This window comes from Rhinoderma darwinii, unplaced genomic scaffold (assembly GCF_050947455.1).
Source record: "Rhinoderma darwinii isolate aRhiDar2 unplaced genomic scaffold, aRhiDar2.hap1 Scaffold_51, whole genome shotgun sequence".
NCBI lineage: Eukaryota > Metazoa > Chordata > Amphibia > Anura > Rhinodermatidae > Rhinoderma > Rhinoderma darwinii.
In genome coordinates, this window is record NW_027464057.1 from 363,037 (window position 1) to 388,168 (window position 25,132).

Consider the following 25,132-nt stretch of genomic DNA (forward strand, 5'->3'; position numbering starts at 1 on the left):
TAGTAAGAAATAAGAGACATTATATATACACTACTAATAGTAAGAAATAAGAGACACTATATATACACTACTAATAGTAAGAAATAAGAGATACTATATATACACTACTAATAGTAAGAAATAAGAGATACTATATATACACTACTAATAGTAAGAAATAAGAGCTATTATATATACACTACTAATAGTAAGAAGTAAGAGACACTATATATACACTACTAATAGTAAGAAATAAGAGACACTATATATACACTACTAATAGCAAGAAATAAGAGATACTATATATACACTACTAATAGCAAGAAATAAGAGATATTATATATACACTACTAATAGTAAGAAGTAAGAGACACTATATATACACTACTAATAGTAAGAAATAAGAGCTATTATATATACACTACTAATAGTAAGAAATAAGAGACACTATATATACACTACTAATAGTAAGTAATAAGAGACACTATATATACACTACTAATAGTAAGAAATAAGAGACACTATATATACACTACTAATAGTAAGAAATAAAAGATATTATATATACACTACTAATAGTAAGAAATAAAAGATATTATATATACACTACTAATAGTAAGAAATAAGAGATACTATATATACACTACTAATAGTAAGAAATAAGAGACACTATATATACACACTACTAATAGTAAGAAATAAGAGACACTATATACACACTACTAATAGTAAGAAATAAGAGATACTATATATACACTACTAATAGCGAGAAATAAGAGAGACTATATATACACTACTAATAGTAAGAAATAAGAGACTATATATACACTACTAATAGTAAGAAATAAGAGACACTATATATACACTACTAATAGTAAGAAATAAGAGACACTATATATACACTACTAATAGTAAGAAATAAGAGACACTATATATATATACACTACTAATAGTAAGAAATAAGAGATTATATATACACTACTAATAGTAAGAAATAAGAGATACTATATATACACTACTAATAGTAAGAAATAAGAGACACTATATATACACTACTAATAGTAAGAAATAAGAGATATTATATATACACTACAAATAGTAAGAAATAAGAGACACTATATACACACTACTAATAGTAAGAAATAAGAGACACTATATATACACTACTAATAGTAAGAAATAAGAGACACTATATATACACTACTAATAGTAAGAAATAAGAGATACTATATATATACACTACTAATAGTAAGAAAGAGACACTATATATACACTACTAATAGTAAGAAATAAGAGATATTATATATACACTACTAATAGTAAGAAAGAGACACTATATATACACTACTAATAGTAAGAAATAAGAGACACTATATACACACTACTAATAGTAAGAAATAAGAGACACTATATATACACTACTAATAGTAAGAAATAAGAGACACTATATATACACTACTAATAGTAAGAAATAAGAGATACTATATATATACACACTACTAATAGTAAGAAAGAGACACTATATATACACTACTAATATTAAGAAATAAGAGACACTATATATACACTACTAATAGTAAGAAATAAGAGACACTATATATACACTACTAATAGTAAGAAATAAGAGATACTATATATACACTACTAATAGTAAGAAATAAGAGATATTATATATACACTACTAATAGTAAGAAATAAGAGACACTATATATACACTACTAATAGTAAGAAAGAGACACTATATATACACTACTAATATTAAGAAATAAGAGATACTATATATACACTACTAATAGTAAGAAATAAGAGACTATATATACACTACTAATAGTAAGAAATAAGAGATATTATATATACACTACTAATAGTAAGAAATAAGAGATATTATATATACACTACTAATAGTAAGAAATAAGAGATACTATATATACACTACTAATAGTAAGAAATAAGAGATACTATATATACACTACTAATAGTAAGAAATAAGAGACACTATATATACACTACTAATAGTAAGAAATAAGAGATATTATATATACACTACTAATAGTAAGAAATAAGAGATACTATATATACACTACTAATAGTAAGAAATAAGAGACACTATATATACACTACTAATAGTAAGAAATAAGAGACACTATATATACACTACTAATAGTAAGAAATAAGAGACACTATATATACACTACTAATAGTAAGAAATAAGAGACACTATATATACACTACTAATAGTAAGAAATAAGAGACTATATATACACTACTAATAGTAAGAAATAAGAGATATTATATATACACTACTAATAGTAAGAAATAAGAGACACTATATATATACACTACTAATAGTAAGAAATAAGAGACACTATATATACACTACTAATAGTAAGAAATAAGAGACTATATATACACTACTAATAGTAAGAAATAAGAGATATTATATATACACTACTAATAGTAAGAAATAAGAGACACTATATATACACTACTAATAGTAAGAAATAAGAGACACTATATATATACACTACTAATAGTAAGAAATAAGAGATACTATATACACACTACTAATAGTAAGAAATAAGAGACACTATATATACACTACTAATAGTAAGAAATAAGAGACACTATATATACACTACTAATAGTAAGAAATAAGAGACTATATATACACTACTAATAGTAAGAAATAAGAGATATTATATATACACTACTAATAGTAAGAAATAAGAGACACTATATATACACTACTAATAGTAAGAAATAAGAGACACTATATATATACACTACTAATAGTAAGAAATAAGAGATACTATATACACACTACTAATAGTAAGAAATAAGAGACACTATATATACACTACTAATAGTAAGAAATAAGAGACACTATATATACACTACTAATAGTAAGAGATAAGAGACACTATATATACACTACTAATAGTAAGAAATAAGAGACACTATATATACACTACTAATAGTAAGAAATAAGAGACACTATATATACACTACTAATAGTAAGAAATAAGAGATACTATATATACACTACTAATAGTAAGAAATAAGAGACACTATATATACACTACTAATAGTAAGAAATAAGAGACTATATATACACTACTAATAGTAAGAAATAAGAGATATTATATACACTACTAATAGTAAGAAATAAGAGACACTATATACACTACTAATAGTAAGAAATAAGAGACACTATATATATATACACACTACTAATAGTAAGAAATAAGAGATACTATATATACACTACTAATAGTAAGAAATAAGAGACACTATATATACACTACTAATAGTAAGAAATAAGAGACACTATATATACACTACTAATAGTAAGAAATAAGAGACACTATATATACACTACTAATAGTAAGAAATAAGAGACACTATATATACACACTACTAATAGTAAGAAATAAGAGATATTATATATACACTACTAATAGTAAGAAATAAGAGACACTATATATACACTACTAATAGTAAGAAATAAGAGATTATATATACACTACTAATAGTAAGAAATAAGAGACACTATATATACACTACTAATAGTAAGAAATAAGAGATACTATATATACACTACTAATAGTAAGAAATAAGAGATACTATATATACACTACTAATAGTAAGAAATAAGAGATATTATATATACACTACTAATAGTAAGAAATAAGAGACACTATATATACACTACTAATAGTAAGAAATAAAAGATATTATATATACACTACTAATAGTAAGAAATAAAAGATATTATATATACACTACTAATAGTAAGAAATAAGAGACACTATATATACACACTACTAATAGTAAGAAATAAGAGACACTATATACACACTACTAATAGTAAGAAATAAGAGATACTATATATACACTACTAATAGTAAGAAATAAAAGATATTATATATACACTACTAATAGTAAGAAATAAGAGATACTATATATACACTACTAATAGTAAGAAATAAGAGACACTATATATACACACTACTAATAGTAAGAAATAAGAGACACTATATACACACTACTAATAGTAAGAAATAAGAGATACTATATATACACTACTAATAGCGAGAAATAAGAGAGACTATATATACACTACTAATAGTAAGAAATAAGAGACTATATATACACTACTAATAGTAAGAAATAAGAGACACTATATATACACTACTAATAGTAAGAAATAAGAGATATTATATATACACTACTAATAGTAAGAAATAAGAGACACTATATACACACTACTAATAGTAAGAAATAAGAGACACTATATATACACTACTAATAGTAAGAAATAAGAGACACTATATATACACTACTAATAGTAAGAAATAAGAGATACTATATATATACACTACTAATAGTAAGAAAGAGACACTATATATACACTACTAATAGTAAGAAATAAGAGATATTATATATACACTACTAATAGTAAGAAATAAGAGATACTATATATACACTACTAATAGTAAGAAAGAGACACTATATATACACTACTAATAGTAAGAAATAAGAGACACTATATACACACTACTAATAGTAAGAAATAAGAGACACTATATATACACTACTAATAGTAAGAAATAAGAGACACTATATATACACTACTAATAGTAAGAAATAAGAGATTATATATACACTACTAATAGTAAGAAATAAGAGATACTATATATACACTACTAATAGTAAGAAATAAGAGACACTATATATACACTACTAATAGTAAGAAAGAGACACTATATATACACTACTAATATTAAGAAATAAGAGATACTATATATACACTACTAATAGTAAGAAATAAGAGATATTATATACACACTACTAATAGTAAGAAATAAGAGATACTATATATATATATACACTACTAATAGTAAGAAATAAGAGACACTATATATACACTACTAATAGTAAGAAATAAGAGATATTATATATACACTACTAATAGTAAGAAATAAGAGATACTATATATACACACTACTAATAGTAAGAAATAAGAGACACTATATATACACACTACTAATAGTAAGAAATAAGAGACACTATATATACACTACTAATAGTAAGAAAGAGACACTATATATACACACTACTAATAGTAAGAAATAAGAGACACTATATATACACTACTAATAGTAAGAAATAAGAGACACTATATATACACTACTAATAGTAAGAAATAAGAGATACTATATATACACACTACTAATAGTAAGAAATAAGAGACATTATATATACACTACTAATAGTAAGAAATAAGAGATACTATATATATATACACTACTAATAGTAAGAAAGAGACACTATATATACACTACTAATAGTAAGAAATAAGAGACACTATATATACACTACTAATAGTAAGAAATAAGAGACACTATATATACACTACTAATAGTAAGAAATAAGAGATACTATATATATACACTACTAATAGTAAGAAAGAGACACTATATATACACTACTAATAGTAAGAAATAAGAGATACTATATATACACTACTAATAGTAAGAAATAAGAGACATTATATATACACTACTAATAGTAAGAAATAAGAGACACTATATATACACTACTAATAGTAAGAAATAAGAGACACTATATATACACTACTAATAGTAAGAAATAAGAGATACTATATATACACTACTAATAGTAAGAAATAAGAGACACTATATATACACTACTAATAGTAAGAAATAAGAGATATTATATATACACTACTAATAGCGAGAAATAAGAGATACTATATATACACTACTAATAGTAAGAAATAAGAGACACTATATATACACTACTAATAGCAAGAAATAAGAGATACTATATATACACACTACTAATAGTAAGAAATAAGAGACACTATATATACACACTACTAATAGTAAGAAATAAGAGATATTATATATACACTACTAATAGTAAGAAATAAGAGACTATATATACACTACTAATAGTAAGAAATAAGAGATACTATATATACACTACTAATAGTAAGAAATAAGAGATATTATATATACACTACTAATAGTAAGAAATAAGAGACACTATATATACACTACTAATAGTAAGAAATAAGAGATACTATATATACACTACTAATAGTAAGAAATAAGAGACACTATATATACACTACTAATAGTAAGAAATAAGAGACACTATATATACACTACTAATAGTAAGAAATAAGAGATACTATATATACACTACTAATAGTAAGAAATAAGAGACACTATATATACACTACTAATAGTAAGAAATAAGAGATATTATATATACACTACTAATAGTAAGAAATAAGAGACACTATATATACACTACTAATAGTAAGAAATAAGAGACACTATATATACACTACTAATAGTAAGAAATAAGAGATATTATATATACACTACTAATAGTAAGAAATAAGAGACACTATATATACACTACTAATAGTAAGAAATAAGAGATACTATATATACACTACTAATAGTAAGAAATAAGAGACACTATATATACACTACTAATAGTAAGAAATAAGAGATACTATATATACACTACTAATAGTAAGAAATAAGAGACACTATATATATACACTACTAATAGTAAGAAATAAGAGACATTATATATACACTACTAATAGTAAGAAATAAGAGACACTATATATACACTACTAATAGTAAGAAATAAGAGACACTATATATACACTACTAATAGTAAGAAATAAGAGATACTATATATACACTACTAATAGTAAGAAATAAGAGACACTATATATACACTACTAATAGTAAGAAATAAGAGATACTAGATATACACTACTAATAGTAAGAAATAAGAGACACTATATATACACTACTAATAGTAAGAAATAAGAGACATTATATATACACTACTAATAGTAAGAAATAAGAGATATTATATATACACTACTAATAGTAAGAAATAAGAGACACTATATATACACTACTAATAGTAAGAAATAAGAGACACTATATATACACTACTAATAGTAAGAAATAAGAGACACTATATATACACTACTAATAGTAAGAAATAAGAGACACTATATATACACACTACTAATAGTAAGAAATACTATATATACACTACTAATAGTAAGAAATAAGACACTATATATACACTACTAATAGTAAGAAATAAGAGACACTATATATACACTACTAATAGTAAGAAATAAGAGATACTATATATACACTACTAATAGTAAGAAATAAGAGATATTATATATACACTACTAATAGTAAGAAATAAGAGACACTATATATACACTACTAATAGTAAGAAATAAGAGATACTATATATACACTACTAATAGTAAGAAATAAGAGACACTATATATACACTACTAATAGTAAGAAATAAGAGACACTATATATACACTACTAATAGTAAGAAATAAGAGACACTATATATACACACTACTAATAGTAAGAAATACTATATATACACTACTAATAGTAAGAAATAAGAGACACTATATATACACTACTAATAGTAAGAAATAAGAGACACTATATATACACTACTAATAGTAAGAAATAAGAGACACTATATATACACACTACTAATAGTAAGAAATAAGAGACACTATATATACACTACTAATAGTAAGAAATAAGAGACACTATATATACACTACTAATAGTAAGAAATAAGAGACACTATATATACACTACTAATAGTAAGAAATAAGAGACACTATATATACACACTACTAATAGTAAGAAATAAGAGACACTATATATACACTACTAATAGTAAGAAATAAGAGACACTATATATACACTACTAATAGTAAGAAATAAGAGACACTATATATACACTACTAATAGTAAGAAATAAGAGACACTATATATACACTACTAATAGTAAGAAATAAGAGACACTATATATACACTACTAATAGTAAGAAATAAGAGACACTATATATACACTACTAATAGTAAGAAATAAGAGACTCTATATATACACTACTAATAGTAAGAAATAAGAGACACTATATATACACACTACTAATAGTAAGAAATAAGAGACACTATATATACACTACTAATAGTAAGAAATAAGAGACACTATATATATACACTACTAATAGTAAGAAATAAGAGATACTATATATACACTACTAATAGTAAGAAATAAGAGACACTATATATACACTACTAATAGTAAGAAATAAGAAACACTATATATACACTACTAATAGTAAGAAATAAGAGACACTATATATACACTACTAATAGTAAGAAATAAGACACTATATATACACTACTAATAGTAAGAAATAAGAGACACTATATATACACTACTAATAGTAAGAAATAAGAGACACTATATATACACTACTAATAGTAAGAAATAAGAGACACTATATATACACACTACTAATAGTAAGAAATAAGAGACTATATATACACTACTAATAGTAAGAAATAAGAGACACTATATATACACTACTAATAGTAAGAAATAAGAGACACTATATATACACTACTAATAGTAAGAAATAAGAGATACTATATATACACTACTAATAGTAAGAAATAAGAGATACTATATATACACTACTAATAGTAAGAAATAAGAGACACTATATATACACTACTAATAGCAAGAAATAAGAGATACTATATATACACTACTAATAGCAAGAAATAAGAGACACTATATATACACTACTAATAGTAAGAAATAAGAGATTATATATACACTACTAATAGTAAGAAATAAGAGATTATATATACACTACTAATAGTAAGAAATAAGAGATATTATATATACACTACTAATAGTAAGAAATAAGAGACACTATATATACACTACTAATAGTAAGAAATAAGAGACACTATATATACACTACTAATAGTAAGAAATAAGAGATATTATATATACACTACTAATAGTAAGAAATAAGAGACACTATATATACACTACTAATAGTAAGAAATAAGAGATATTATATATACACACTACTAATCGTAAGAAATAAGAGACACTATATATACACTACTAATAGTAAGAAATAAGAGACACTATATATACACTACTAATAGTAAGAAATAAGAGACACTATATATACACTACTAATAGTAAGAAATAAGAGACACTATATATACACTACTAATAGTAAGAAATAAGAGACACTATATATACACTACTAATAGTAAGAAATAAGAGATACTATATATACACTACTAATAGTAAGAAATAAGAGATACTATATATACACTACTAATAGTAAGAAATAAGAGACACTATATATACACTACTAATAGCAAGAAATAAGAGATACTATATATACACTACTAATAGCAAGAAATAAGAGACACTATATATACACTACTAATAGTAAGAAATAAGAGATTATATATACACTACTAATAGTAAGAAATAAGAGATTATATATACACTACTAATAGTAAGAAATAAGAGATATTATATATACACTACTAATAGTAAGAAATAAGAGACACTATATATACACTACTAATAGTAAGAAATAAGAGACACTATATATACACTACTAATAGTAAGAAATAAGAGATATTATATATACACTACTAATAGTAAGAAATAAGAGACACTATATATACACTACTAATAGTAAGAAATAAGAGACACTATATATACACTACTAATAGTAAGAAATAAGAGATATTATATATACACACTACTAATCGTAAGAAATAAGAGACACTATATATACACTACTAATAGTAAGAAATAAGAGACACTATATATACACACTACTAATAGTAAGAAATAAGAGACACTATATATACACTACTAATAGTAAGAAATAAGAGACACTATATATACACTACTAATAGTAAGAAATAAGAGACACTATATATACACTACTAATAGTAAGAAATAAGAGACACTATATATACACTACTAATAGTAAGAAATAAGAGATACTATATATACACTACTAATAGTAAGAAATAAGAGATACTATATATACACACTACTAATAGTAAGAAATAAGAGATATTATATATACACTACTAATAGCGAGAAATAAGAGATACTTTATATACACTAGTGATAGCAGGAAGTCAGCGTTATTATACACACTAGTAATAGCAGGAAGTGAGCATTACTATATACACACTAGTAATAGCAGGAAGTGAGCATTACTATACACACTAGTGATAGCAGGAAGTCAGCGTTACTATACACACTAGTGATAGCAGGAAGTCAGCGTTACTATACGCACTAGTGATAGCAGGAAGAGAGTGTTACTATACACACTAGTGATAGATAGCAGGAAGTGAGGGTTACTATACACACTAGTGATAGCAGGAAGTGACCGTTACTATACACACTAGTGATAGCAGGAAGTGACCGTTACTATACACACTAGTGATAGCAGGAAGTGACCGTTACTATACACACTAGTGATAGCAGGAAGTGACCGTTACTACACACACTAGTGATAGCAGGAAGTGAGCGTTACTATACACACTAGTGATAGCAGGAAGTGAGCGTTACTATACACACTAGTGATAGCAGGAAGTGAGCGTTACTATACACACTAGTGATAGCAGGAAGTGAGCGTTACTATACACACTAGTGATAGCAGGAAGAGAGCGTTACTATACACACTAGTGATAGCAGGAAGTCAGCGTTACTATACACACTAGTGATAGCAGGAAGAGAGCGTTACTATACACACTAGTGATAGCAGGAAGTGAGGGTTACTATACACACTAGTGATAGCAGGAAGTGACCGTTACTATACACACTAGTGATAGCAGGAAGTGACCGTTACTATACACACTAGTAATAGCAGGAAGTGACCGTTACTATACACACACTAGTGATAGCAGGAAGTGAGCGTTACTATACACACTAGTGATAGCAGGAAGTGACCGATACTATACAAACTAGTGATAGCAGGAAGTCAGCGTTACTATACACACTAGTGATAGCAGGAAGTGAGCGTTACTATACACACTAGTGATAGCAGGAAGTTACCGCTACTATACACACTAGTGATAGCAGGAAGTGAGCGTTACTATACACACTAGTGATAGCAGGAAGGGAGCGTTACTATACACACTAGTGATAGCAGGAAGTGAGCGTTACTATACACACTAGTGATAGCAGGAACTTAGCGTTCCTATACACACTAGTGATAGCAGGAAGTCAGCGTTACTATACACACTAGTGACAGCAGGAGGTGAGCGTTACTACACACACTAGTGACAGCAGGAAGTGACCGTTACTATACACACTAGTGATAGCAGGAAGTGACCGTTACTACACACACTAGTAATAGCAGGAAGTCAGCGTTACTATACACACTAGTGATAGCAGGAGGTGAGCGTTACTATACACACTAGTAATAGCAGGAAGTGAGCGTTACTATACACACTAGTGATAGCAGGAAGTGATCGTTACTATACACACTAGTGATAGCAGGAAGTCAGCGTTACTATACACACTAGTGATAGCAGGAAGTGAGCGTTACTATACACACTAGTGATAGCAGGAAGAGAGCGTTACTATACACACTAGTGATAGCAGGAAGTGAGCGTTACTATACACACTAGTGATAGCAGGAAGTGAGCGTTACTATACACACTAGTGATAGCAGGAAGAGAGCGTTACTATACACACTAGTGATAGCAGGAAGTGAGGGTTACTATACACACTAGTGATAGCAGGAAGTGACCGTTACTATACACACTAGTGATAGCAGGAAGTGACCGTTACTATACACACTAGTGATAGCAGGAAGTGACCGTTACTATACACACTAGTGATAGCAGGAAGTGACCGTTACTATACACACACTAGTGATAGCAGGAAGTGAGCGTTACTATACACACTAGTGACAGCAGGAAGTGAGCGTTACTATACACACTAGTGATAGCAGGAAGTGAGCGTTACTATACACACTAGTGATAGCAGGAAGTCAGCGTTACTATACACACTAGTGAGAGCAGGAGGTGAGCGTTACTATACACACTAGTGACAGCAGGAAGTGACCGTTACTATACACACTAGTGATAGCAGGAAGTGACCGTTACTATACACACTAGTAATAGCAGGAAGTCAGCGTTACTATACACACTAGTGATAGCAGGAAGTGACCGTTACTATACACACTAGTGATAGCAGGAAGTGACCGTTACTATACACACTAGTGATAGCAGGAAGTGACCGTTACTATACACACTAGTGATAGCAGGAAGTGAGCGTTACTATACACACTAGTGATAGCAGGAAGTGAGCGTTACTATACACACTAGTGATAGCAGGAAGTGAGCGTTACTATACACACTAGTGATAGCAGGAAGTGAGCGTTACTATACACACTAGTGATAGCAGGAAGTGAGCGTTACTATACACACTAGTGATAGCAGGAAGAGAGCGTTACTATACACACTAGTGATAGCAGGAAGTCAGCGTTACTATACACACTAGTGATAGCAGGAAGAGAGCGTTACTATACACACTAGTGATAGCAGGAAGTGAGGGTTACTATACACACTAGTGATAGCAGGAAGTGACCGTTACTATACACACTAGTGATAGCAGGACGTGACCGTTACTATACACACTAGTAATAGCAGGAAGTGACCGTTACTATACACACACTAGTGATAGCAGGAAGTGAGCGTTACTATACACACTAGTGATAGCAGGAAGTGACCGATACTATACAAACTAGTGATAGCAGGAAGTGAGCGTTACTATACACACTAGTGATAGCAGGAAGTGAGCGTTACTATACACACTAGTGATAGCAGGAAGTGACCGCTACTATACACACTAGTGATAGCAGGAAGTGAGCGTTACTATACACACTAGTGATAGCAGGAAGGGAGCGTTACTATACACACTAGTGATAGCAGGAAGTGAGCGTTACTATACACACTAGTGATAGCAGGAACTTAGCGTTCCTATACACACTAGTGATAGCAGGAAGTCAGCGTTACTATACACACTAGTGACAGCAGGAGGTGAGCGTTACTATACACACTAGTGACAGCAGGAAGTGACCGTTACTATACACACTAGTGATAGCAGGAAGTGACCGTTACTACACACACTAGTAATAGCAGGAAGTCAGCGTTACTATACACACTAGTGATAGCAGGAGGTGAGCGTTACTATACACACTAGTAATAGCAGGAAGTGAGCGTTACTATACACACTAGTGATAGCAGGAAGTGATCGTTACTATACACACTAGTGATAGCAGGAAGTCAGCGTTACTATACACACTAGTGATAGCAGGAAGTGAGCGTTACTATACACACTAGTGATAGCAGGAAGTGAGCGTTACTATACACACTAGTGATAGCAGGAAGTGAGCGTTACTATACACACTAGTGATAGCAGGAAGTGAGCGTTACTATACACACTAGTGATAGCAGGAAGTGAGCGTTACTATACACACTAGTGATAGCAGGAAGAGAGCGTTACTATACACACTAGTGATAGCAGGAAGTCAGCGTTACTATACACACTAGTGATAGCAGGAAGTGAGCGTTACTATACACACTAGTGATAGCAGGAACTTAGCGTTACTATTCACACTAGTGATAGCAGGAAGTGAGCGTTACTATACACACTAGTGATAGCAGGAAGTGAGCATTACTATACACACTAGTGATAGCAGGAAGTGAGAATTACTATACACACTAGTGATAGCAGGAAGTGAGCGTTACTATACACACTAGTGATAGCAGGAAGTGAGCGTTACTATACACACTAGTGATAGCAGGAAGTGAGCGTTACTATACACACTAGTGACAGCAGGAGGTGAGCGTTACTATACACACTAGTGACAGCAGGAAGTGACCGTTACTATACACACTAGTGATAGCAGGAAGTGACCGTTACTATACACACTAGTTATAGCAGGAAGTCAGCGTTACAATACACACTAGTGATAGCAGGAAGTTAGCGTTACTATACACACTAGTAATAGCAGGAAGTGAGCGTTACTATACACACACTAGTGATAGCAGGAAGTGATCGTTACTATACACACTAGTGATAGCAGGAAGTGAGCGTTACTATACACACTAGTGATAGCAGGAAGTGGTCGTTACTATACACACTAGTGATGGCAGGAAGTGGTCGTTACTATACACACTAGCGATAGCAGGAAGTGAGCGTTACTATACACACTAGCAATAGCAGGAAGTGAGCATTACTATACACACTAGTGATAGCAGGAAGTCAGCGTTACTATACACACTAGTGATAGCAGGAAATGAGCGTTACTATACACACTAGTAATAGCAGGAATTGAGCGTTACTATACACACTAGTGATAGCAGGAAGTGAGCGTTACTATGCACACTAGTGATAGCAGGAAGTGAGCGTTACTATGCACACTAGTGATAGCAGGAAGTGAGCGTTACTATACACACTAGTGATAGCAGGAAGTGAGCGTTACTATACACACTAGTGATAGCAGGAAGTGACCGCTACTATACACACTAGTGATAGCAGGAAGTGACCGTTACTATACACACTAGTGATAGCAGGAAGTGATCGTTACTATACACACTAGTGATAGCAGGAAGTCAGCGTTACAATACACACTAGTGAAAGCAGGAAGTGAGCGTTACTATACACAGTAGTAATAGCAGGAAGTCAGCGTTACTATACACACTAGTGATAGCAGGAAGTGATCGTTACTATACACACTAGTGATAGCAGGAAGTGATCGTTACTATACACACTAGTGATGGAAGGAAGTGATCGTTACTATACACACTAGTAATAGAAGGAAGTGAGCGTTACTATACACACTAGTAATAGCAGGATGTGAGCGTTACTATACACACTAGTAATAGCAGGAAGTGAGCGTTACTATACACACTAGTGATAGCAGGAAGTGAGCGTTACTATACACACTAGTGATAGCAGGAAGTGAGCGTTACTATACACACTAGTAATAGCAGGAAGTGAGCGTTACTATACACACTAGTGATAGCAGGAAGTGATCGTTACTATACACACTAGTGATAGCAGGAAGTGAGCGTTACTATACACACTAGTGATAGCAGGAAGTGAGCGTTACTATACACACTAGTAATAGCAGGAAGTGAGCGTTACTATACACACTAGTGATAGCAGGAAGTGAGCGTTACTATACACACTAGTAATAGCAGGAAGTGACCGTTACTATACACACTAGTAATAGCAGGAAGTGATCGTTACTATACACACTAGTGATAGCAGGAAGTGAGCGTTACTATACACACTAGTAATAGCAGGAAGTGAGCGTTACTATACACACTAGTAATAGCAGGAAGTGACCGTTACTATACACACTAGTGATAGCAGGAAGTGACCGTTACTATACACACTAGTGATAGCAGGAAGTGAGCGTTACAATACACACTAGTGATAGCAGGAAGTTAGCGTTACTATACACACTAGTGATAGCAGGAAGTGACCGTTACTATACACACTAGTGATAGCAGGAAGTGAGCGTTACTATACACACTAGTGATAGCAGGAAGTGAGCGTTACTATACACACTAGTGATAGCAGGAAGTGAGCGTTACTATACACACTAGTGATAGCAGGAAGTGAGCGTTTCTATACACACTAGTGATAGCAGGAAGTGATCGTTACTATACACACTAGTGATAGCAGGAAGTGAGCGTTACTATACACACTAGTGATAGCAAGAAGTGAGCGTTACTATACACACTAGTGATAGCAGGAAGTGAGGGTTACTATACACACTAGTGATAGCAGGAAGTGAGCGTTACTATACACACTAGTAATAGCAGGAAGTGACCGTTACTATACACACTAGTGATAGCAGGAAGTGACCGTTACTATACACACTAGTGATAGCAGGAAGTGAGCGTTACAATACACACTAGTGATAGCAGGAAGTTAGCGTTACTATACACACTAGTGATAGCAGGAAGTGAGGGTTACTATACACACTAGTAATAGCAGGAAGTGACCGTTACTATACACACTAGTGATAGCAGGAAGTGAGCGTTACAATACACACTAGTGATAGCAGGAAGTTAGCGTTACTATACACACTAGTGATAGCAGGAAGTGAGCGTTACTATACACACTAGTGATAGCAGGAAGTGAGCGTTACTATACACACTAGTGATAGCAGGAAGTGAGCGTTACTATACACACTAGTAATAGCAGGAAGTGAGCGTTTCTATACACACTAGTGATAGCAGGAAGTGATCGTTACTATACACACTAGTGATAGCAGGAAGTGAGCGTTACTATACACACTAGTGATAGCAGGAAGTGATCGTTACTATACACACTAGTGATAGCAGGAAGTGAGCGTTACTATACACACTAGTGATAGCAGGAAGTGATCGTTTCTATACACACTAGTGATAGCAGGAAGTGATCGTTACTATACACACTAGTGATAGCAGGAAGTGAGCGTTACTATACACACTAGTGATAGCAGGAAGTGAGCGTTTCTATACACACTAGTGATAGCAGGAAGTGATCGTTACTATACACACTAGTGATAGCAGGAAGTGAGCGTTACTATACACACTAGTGATAGCAGGAAGTGATCGTTACTATACACACTAGTGATAGCAGGAAGTGAGCGTTACTATACACACTAGTGATAGCAGGAAGTGAGCGTTACTATACACACTAGTGATAGCAGGAAGTGACCGTTACTATACACACTAGTGATAGCAGGAAGTGACCGTTACTATACACACTAGTGATAGCAGGAAGTGACCTTTACTATACACACTAGTGATAGCAGGAAGTGAGCGTTACAATACACACTAGTGATAGCAGGAAGTTAGCGTTACTATACACACTAGTGATAGCAGGAAGTGACCGTTACTATACACACTAGTGATAGCAGGAAGTTAGCGTTACTATACACACTAGTGATAGCAGGAAGTGAGCGTTACTATACACACTAGTGATAGCAGGAAGTGAGCGTTACTATACACACTAGTAATAGCAGGAAGTGAGCGTTTCTATACACACTAGTGATAGCAGGAAGTGATCGTTACTATACACACTAGTGATAGCAGGAAGTGAGCGTTACTATACACACTAGTGATAGCAGGAAGTGATCGTTACTATACACACTAGTGATAGCAGGAAGTGAGCGTTACTATACACACTAGTAATAGCAGGAAGTGATCGTTACTATACACACTAGTGATGGAAGGAAGTGATCGTTACTATACACACTAGTGATAGCAGGAAGTGACCGTTACTATACACACTAGTGATAGCAGGAAGTGAGCGTTACTATACACACTAGTGATAGCAGGAAGTGACCGTTACTATACACACTAGTGATAGCAGGAAGTGAGCGTTACAATACACACTAGTGATAGCAGGAAGTGAGCGTTACTATACACACTAGTAATAGCAGGAAGTGAGCTTTTCTATACACACTAGTGATAGCAGGAAGTGATCGTTACTATACACACTAGTGATAGCAGGAAGTGAGCGTTACTATACACACTAGTGATAGCAGGAAGTGAGCGTTACTATACACACTAGTGATAGCAGGAAGTGAGCGTTACTATACACACTAGTGATAGCAGGAAGTTAGCGTTACTATACACACTAGTGATAGCAGGAAGTGAGCGTTACTATACACACTAGTGATAGCAGGAAGTGAGCGTTACTATACACACTAGTAATAGCAGGAAGTGAGCGTTTCTATACACACTAGTGATAGCAGGAAGTGATCGTTACTATACACACTAGTGATAGCAGGAAGTGATCGTTACTATACACACTAGTGATAGCAGGAAGTGATCGTTACTATACACACTAGTGATAGCAGGAAGTGAGCGTTACTATACACACTAGTAATAGCAGGAAGTGATCGTTACTATACACACTAGTGATGGAAGGAAGTGATCGTTACTATACACACTAGTGATAGCAGGAAGTGACCGTTACTATACACACTAGTGATAGCAGGAAGTGAGCGTTACTATACACACTAGTGATAGCAGGAAGTGATCGTTACTATACACACTAGTGATAGCAGGAAGTGAGCGTTACTATACACACTAGTGATAGCAGGAAGTGAGCGTTACTATACACACTAGTGATAGCAGGAAGTGAGCGTTACTATACACACTAGTGATAGCAGGAAGTGACCATTACTATACACACTAGTGATAGCAGGAAGTGAGCGTTACAATACACACTAGTGATAGCAGGAAGTTAGCGTTACTATACACACTAGTGATAGCAGGAAGTGACCGTTACTATACACACTAGTGATAGCAGGAAGTGACCGTTACTATACACACTAGTGATAGCAGGAAGTGAGCGTTACTATACATACTAGTGATAGCAGGAAGTGAGCGTTACTATACACACTAGTAATAGCAGGAAGTGAGCGTTTCTATACACACTAGTGATAGCAGGAAGTGATCGTTACTATACACACTAGTGATAGCAGGAAGTGAGCGTTACTATACACACTAGTAATAGCAGGAAGTGATCGTTACTATACACACTAGTGATGGAAGGAAGTGATCGTTACTATACACACTAGTGATAGCAGGAAGTGACCGTTACTATACACACTAGTGATAGCAGGAAGTGAGCGTTACTATACACACTAGTGATAGCAGGAAGTGACCGTTACTATACACACTAGTGATAGCAGGAAGTGAGCGTTACAATACACACTAGTGATAGCAGGAAGTTAGCGTTACTATACACACTAGTGATAGCAGGAAGTGAGCGTTACTATACACACTAGTGATAGCAGGAAGTGACCGTTACTATACACACTAGTGATAGCAGGAAGTGAGCGTTACTATACACACTAGTAATAGCAGGAAGTGAGCGTTTCTATACACACTAGTGATAGCAGGAAGTGATCGTTACTATACACACTAGTGATAGCAGGAAGTGAGCGTTACTATACACACTAGTGATAGCAGGAAGTGAGCGTTACTATACACACTAGTGATAGCAGGAAGTGATCGTTACTATACACACTAGTGATAGCAGGAAGTGAGCGTTACTATACACACTAGTAATAGCAGGAAGTGAGCGTTACTATACACACTAGTGATAGCAGGAAGTGAGCGTTACTATACACACTAGTAATAGCAGGAAGTGAGCGTTTCTATACACACTAGTGATAGCAGGAAGTGATCGTTACTATACACACTAGTGATAGCAGGAAGTGAGCGTTACTATACACACTAGTGATAGCAGGAAGTGATCGTTACTATACACACTAGTGATAGCAGGAAGTGAGTGTTACTATACACACTAGTAATAGCAGGAAGTGATCGTTACTATACACACTAGTGATGGAAGGAAGTGATCGTTACTATACACACACTAGTGATAGCAGGAAGTGAGCGTTACTATACACACTAGTGATAGCAGGAAGTGACCGTTACTATACACACTAGTGATAGCAGGAAGTGAGCGTTACAATACACACTAGTGATAGCAGGAAGTTAGCGTTACTATACACACTAGTGATAGCAGGAAGTGAGCGTTACTATACACACTAGTGATAGCAGGAAGTGACCGTTACTATACACACTAGTGATAGCAGGAAGTGAGCGTTACTATACACACTAGTGATAGCAGGAAGTGAGCGTTACTATACACACTAGTAATAGCAGGTAGTGATCGTTACTATACACACTAGTGATAGCAGGAAGTGAGCGTTACTATACACACTAGTGATAGCAGGAAGTGAGCGTTACAATACACACTAGTGATAGCAGGAAGTGAGCGTTACTATACACACTAGTAATAGCAGGTAGTGATCGTTACTATACACACTAGTGATAGCAGGAAGTGAGCGTTACTATACACACTAGTGATAGCAGGAAGTCAGCGTTACTATACACAGTGTCACTATGGACACTGCTGGCATCACTTTATAAAGATTTTCTTTTTCCCTATTTTATAAGTGAATCAGACTAAGTAACAGAACCCCCATTAAGTTTAAACCGCAATATTTGTAGGAGTTATGTAGAGCGCCTAGAATCTCGTCTGGATAATCATAGTACCTCCACAATGTCGTCTTTTAGCATAGTGAGCTCAGTCAGGTTACGGGCCACAAAGTCATACTTGCAGATGGCGGACTTCTTGGGGAGCGCTGCCTCCTGGTCCCTGTGATAAAGGACAAAATTAAAGATGATCATGAGGAGTCGTAGGTGAGCAGCTCGTGACTTCCCGCTGAAGGATCCTGAATTAAGATTTTTCTACAATGGAAAGTCCTGCCCCACCCCCTCCCCTCTCCTTCCCGGAATCCCTCAGATTTTTTTTCTTAACGTGTCGGCCATAGCCGGTCCTTTGGCCGATTATTTGCGATTATCTCACAGATTACATTTAGACTGTTTTTCTGGACACAGGGAATCAGATCTGGATCATATCCTGGTATTTCCATCATGGTCTCTAGAAAGCCGGGTTCTTCTTCTAAGACAACCCCCGATGCCAGGGTCACTCTCCGTACTGGTCCCAGCAGCGGCATTCAATGGTCTGTGGTGAAGGATAACTCCCATCATGCAGACATCTGGAGCAGCCGCCTCGGATGTGGGAGGTTCTAGGATCTCGGCTCCAGGTGTGAGGATCTCCTTACATTTCAGGTCGCAGCTTGTGTGTTATTTAGGGAAAGCGCGAAGCCTGAAGGGACCGGGTCGTCTTCTCCATCTCCTCCCGGTACAGACTCCGGCCAGACAAGACTCCAGACTGTCACACACTTATGAATAAATCATCTGAGGGGAGACTTATCAACCGCAAAAATATAAGAAGCCACAATCGTTGTGCTCCTCTATAGTCCATCAGATACATATATACATCAACACGCACACAAATACACAGAGCTACACACACACACACACACACACACACACACACACACACACATACACACACACACAGCATATATATATATATATATAGTCACTGCTGGGTGAGGGGCAAAATGGCATGTTTTTCTTTTTCCAGCAGGCAGAGGGTCTGTTTGACCAGGGTACGGCCCAGTGGTGGTCTTCTAGAAGACCTGGATCAGGGTCTGGCCGATGGAGTGAGCAGATTAGGGTGGACACCCACTCCCCCATAACAAGGCTGGTCCTTTACTATCAGGTGCTGCACACGTCTGCACTCTTTTAGACTGGGTTCACATTGAGAGTCTGAGGGAGACCAGGGGTTCCATGTGTGTGGAGGTGCTGGGCTTCGAGCCCCATAGTGCGGGACGCTGTCGGTTGACTGCTCAGACGCCCGTGATGGGTTTTGCTGCACTATTGATGAGGTTTCTGCAGAAGGAGATAAAACGGAGGACAAATCTACCACAACCCGTGTTCTGTACGTGTCTTATGTGCCAACAATCTTACCCAAGAGAGGGCGATCCCATAGGGTAATTCCTATAACAAGCGGAACTATAAAAATATATAAATCACACACACACTATATACACATAGTACACACACACACCACATAATCACACGGTATACAAACAGTATACACACACACACACACACACACACACACACACACACATAACCACACAGTATACACACACACAGTATACACACACCACATATACATAATCACACATACACACACACACACACACACCACATATACACACACAAACACACCACATATACATAACCACACATACACACACACCACATATACCTGATCACACATGGTTTACACACCACATATGTAATTACACACACACAGTATATTATATATATACACACACACACACACAAACACACCACATATACATAGTATATACACACACACCAAATATACATAATCACACATACATAATTACGCATACGCACACCACATATACATCACAGACACAGTATACATACAAGTACACATACCACATCACACACAGTATACACACACACCACATGTAAATAATCACACAGTATACAAGACACATACAAACACATATTGTATTGTATATTTGTGTGTGTACTGTAGGATTGTGCATTCAATAATTGCACAATCATACACCCAGACATATATATTTCAATATGTATATGTCTGGGTGTAGGATTGTACAGTCTATATGTATAGGTTTATATGTGTGTAGGATTGTGCAGTCTATACGTATAGGTTTATATGTGTGTATGACTGTACAGTCTATATGTATAGGTTTATATGTGTGTAGGATTGTACAGTCTATATGTATAGGTTTATATGTGTGTAGGATTGTACAGTCTATATGTATAGGTTTATATGTGTGTATGATTGTACAGTCTATATGTATAGGTTTATATGTGTGTATGATTGTACAGTCTATATGTATAGGTTTATATGTGTGTATGACTGTACAGTCCATATGTATAGGTTTATATGTGTGTAGGATTGTACAGTCTATATGTATAGGTTTATATGTGTGTAGGATTGTGCAGTCTATACGTATAGGTTTATATGTGTGTAGGATTGTACAGTCTATACGTATAGGTTTTTATGTGTGTATGATTGTACAGTCTATATGTATAGGTTTATATGTGTGTAGGATTGTACAGAATATATGTATAGGTTTATATGTGTGTAGGATTGTGCAGTCTATATGTATAGGTTTATATGTGTGTATGATTGTGCAGTCTATATGTATAGGTTTATATGTGTGTATGATTGTACAGTCTATATGTATAGGTTTATATGTGTGTATGATTGTACAGTCTATATGTATAGGTTTATATGTGTGTAGGATTGTACAGTCTATATGTATAGGTTTATGTGTGTGTGCGTAGGATTGTACAGTCTATATGTATAGGTTTATATGTGTGTAGGATTGTACAGTCTATATGTATAGGTTTATATGTGTGTAGGATTGTACAGTCTATATGTATAGGTTTATATGTGTGTATGATTGTACAGTCTATATGTATAGGTTTATATGTGTGTATGATTGTGCAGTCCATATGTATAGGTTTATATGTGTGTAAGATTGTACAGTCTATATGTATAGGTTTATATGTGTGTATGACTGTACAGTCTATATGTATAGGTTTATATGTGTGTATGATTGTACAGTCTATATGTATAGGTTTATATGTGTGTAGGATTGTACAGAATATATGTAAAAGTTTATATGTGTGTATGATTGTACAGTCTATATGTATAGGTTTATATGTGTGTATGATTGTAGTTTATATGTATAGGTTTATATGTGTGTAGGATTGTAGTTTATATGTATAGGTTTACATGTGTGTAGGATTGTACAGTCTATATGTATAGGTTTATATGTGTGTATGATTGTACAGTCTATATGTATAGGTTTATATGTGTGTATGATTGTACAGTCTATATGTATAGGTTTATATGTGTGTAGGATTGTACAGTCTATATGTATAGGTTTATATGTGTGTATGATTGTACAGTCTATATGTATAGGTTTATATGTGTGTAGGATTGTACAGTCTATATGTATAGGTTTATATGTGTGTATGATTGTACAGTCTATATGTATAGGTTTATATGTGTGTAGAATTGTGCAGTCTATACGTATGTTTATATGTGTGTATGATTGTACAGTCTATATGTATAGGTTTATATGTGTGTAAGATTGTACAGTCTAGATGTATAGGTTTATAGGTGTGTATGATTGTGCAGTCTATATGTATAGCTTTATATGTGTGTATGACTGTACAGTCTATATGTATAGGTTTATATGTGTGTAGGATTGTACAGTCTATATGTATAGGTTTATATGTGTGTATGATTGTGCAGTCTATATGTATAGGTTTATATGTGTGTATGATTGTGCAGTCTATATGTATAGGTTTATATGTGTGTATTATTGTGCAGTCTATATGCATAGGTTTATATGTGTGTATGATTGTGCAGTCTATATGTATAGGTTTATATGTGTGTGTGATTGTACAGTCTATATGTATAGGTTTATATGTGTGTGTGATTGTACAGTCTATATGTATAGGTTTATATGTGTGTATGATTGTGCAGTCTATATGTATATATGTTTTTTGTATATAATTACACACATACATTGTCATATTTTATGCCTGTATGAACATAAATGCCTTTGCTCACTTTATTTAATGTCATCTGTGGTGAAAGTGTCACAAATAACCAATAAAAAGCAAAGTGACAAAGCTTGTTTATTGTAAATCTCGCCTGGTGTGGTGTAATGATATAGAATATATACAGGACACATCATTTTGATTGATTTTGTTATTGGGAGAGCTGTATATGTAGATCTATAATCTGGAGGAAATCAAGGCTGTGATTGGAGCCTCATCCAGCACATTAATCACCCGCCTGGGACGTGGGTCTAATTATTCAGAAGACGCCACAGGTCATGTGATGTATGAGCGGAAGCGGCAAATCACAGGATCGTCTGATTGCTGCAGGTCCTGATCACAGCTGCTTACATTTAGGATTTTGGTTTATTTTCAGATTCATGTGATTGGTGGAAGAGTTTTTCTGAAATTAACAGCTAATTATTATGTACAACATGTGGCAAGATTAGGAGGAGATGGCAGTATATAGGGAAGGCTGGATACAGGGAAGGCTGGATACAGGGAAGGCTGGATACAGGGAAGGCTGGATACAGGGAAGGCCGGGACTCGGGGCGGCCATATCTTATGTTCTTCAGAGGAGGAGAACTGGCGACTATTGCACACAGTCCGGGAGGTTGGGGACATCACGTTAGGAACTAAAAAAATAAAGACTCCTGCGACAAGAACAGAATTAAAGGAGTCAGTGCTGCACATACAGACCACACAAACAGCATCTCATCACATGTAGAGGAAAGAGGTCCACAATAATGACGCAACCTGACCGCCCATCTCCAACAGCGCCCATCTCCAACAGCGCCCATCTCCAACAGCGCCCATCTCCAACAGCGCCCACCTCCAACAGCGCCCATCTCCAACAGCGACCATCTGCAACAGCGGCCATCTCCAACAGCGGCCATCTCCAACAGCGGCCATCTCCAACAGCGGCCATCTCCAACAGCGGCCATCTCCAACAGCGGCCATCTCCAACAGCGGCCATATCACTGAGGACCCCTATATACCGATCACCACACACTATATACAGGGTAGACGTCACTGCTCTGCCCAGACACCCCTCATACCCGGATATCACTGAGGACCCCTATATACCGATCACCACA

The 25,132-nt window shown here is 34.0% G+C and overlaps 1 protein-coding gene across 4 annotated transcripts in view; it reads right to left on the bottom strand.

The window, feature by feature from the left end:
* LOC142720885 (epidermal growth factor receptor kinase substrate 8-like) overlaps positions 1-21,978 on the bottom strand; it is a 63,407-nt gene extending 41,429 nt beyond the window's left edge. Inside the window, exon 1 of one of the 4 annotated variants that reach the window (XM_075848820.1) lies at positions 20,031-21,974. In XM_075848820.1, coding sequence (XP_075704935.1) covers positions 20,031-20,165 — 135 coding nt within the window. In that variant the 5' untranslated portion in view covers positions 20,166-21,974. Of the gene's footprint in view, positions 1-20,030 lie in introns of all 4 variants that reach the window. The other 3 variants (XM_075848822.1, XM_075848819.1, XM_075848821.1) reach the window with 3 other exon arrangements.
* Positions 21,979-25,132: the final 3,154 nt, after the last annotated feature.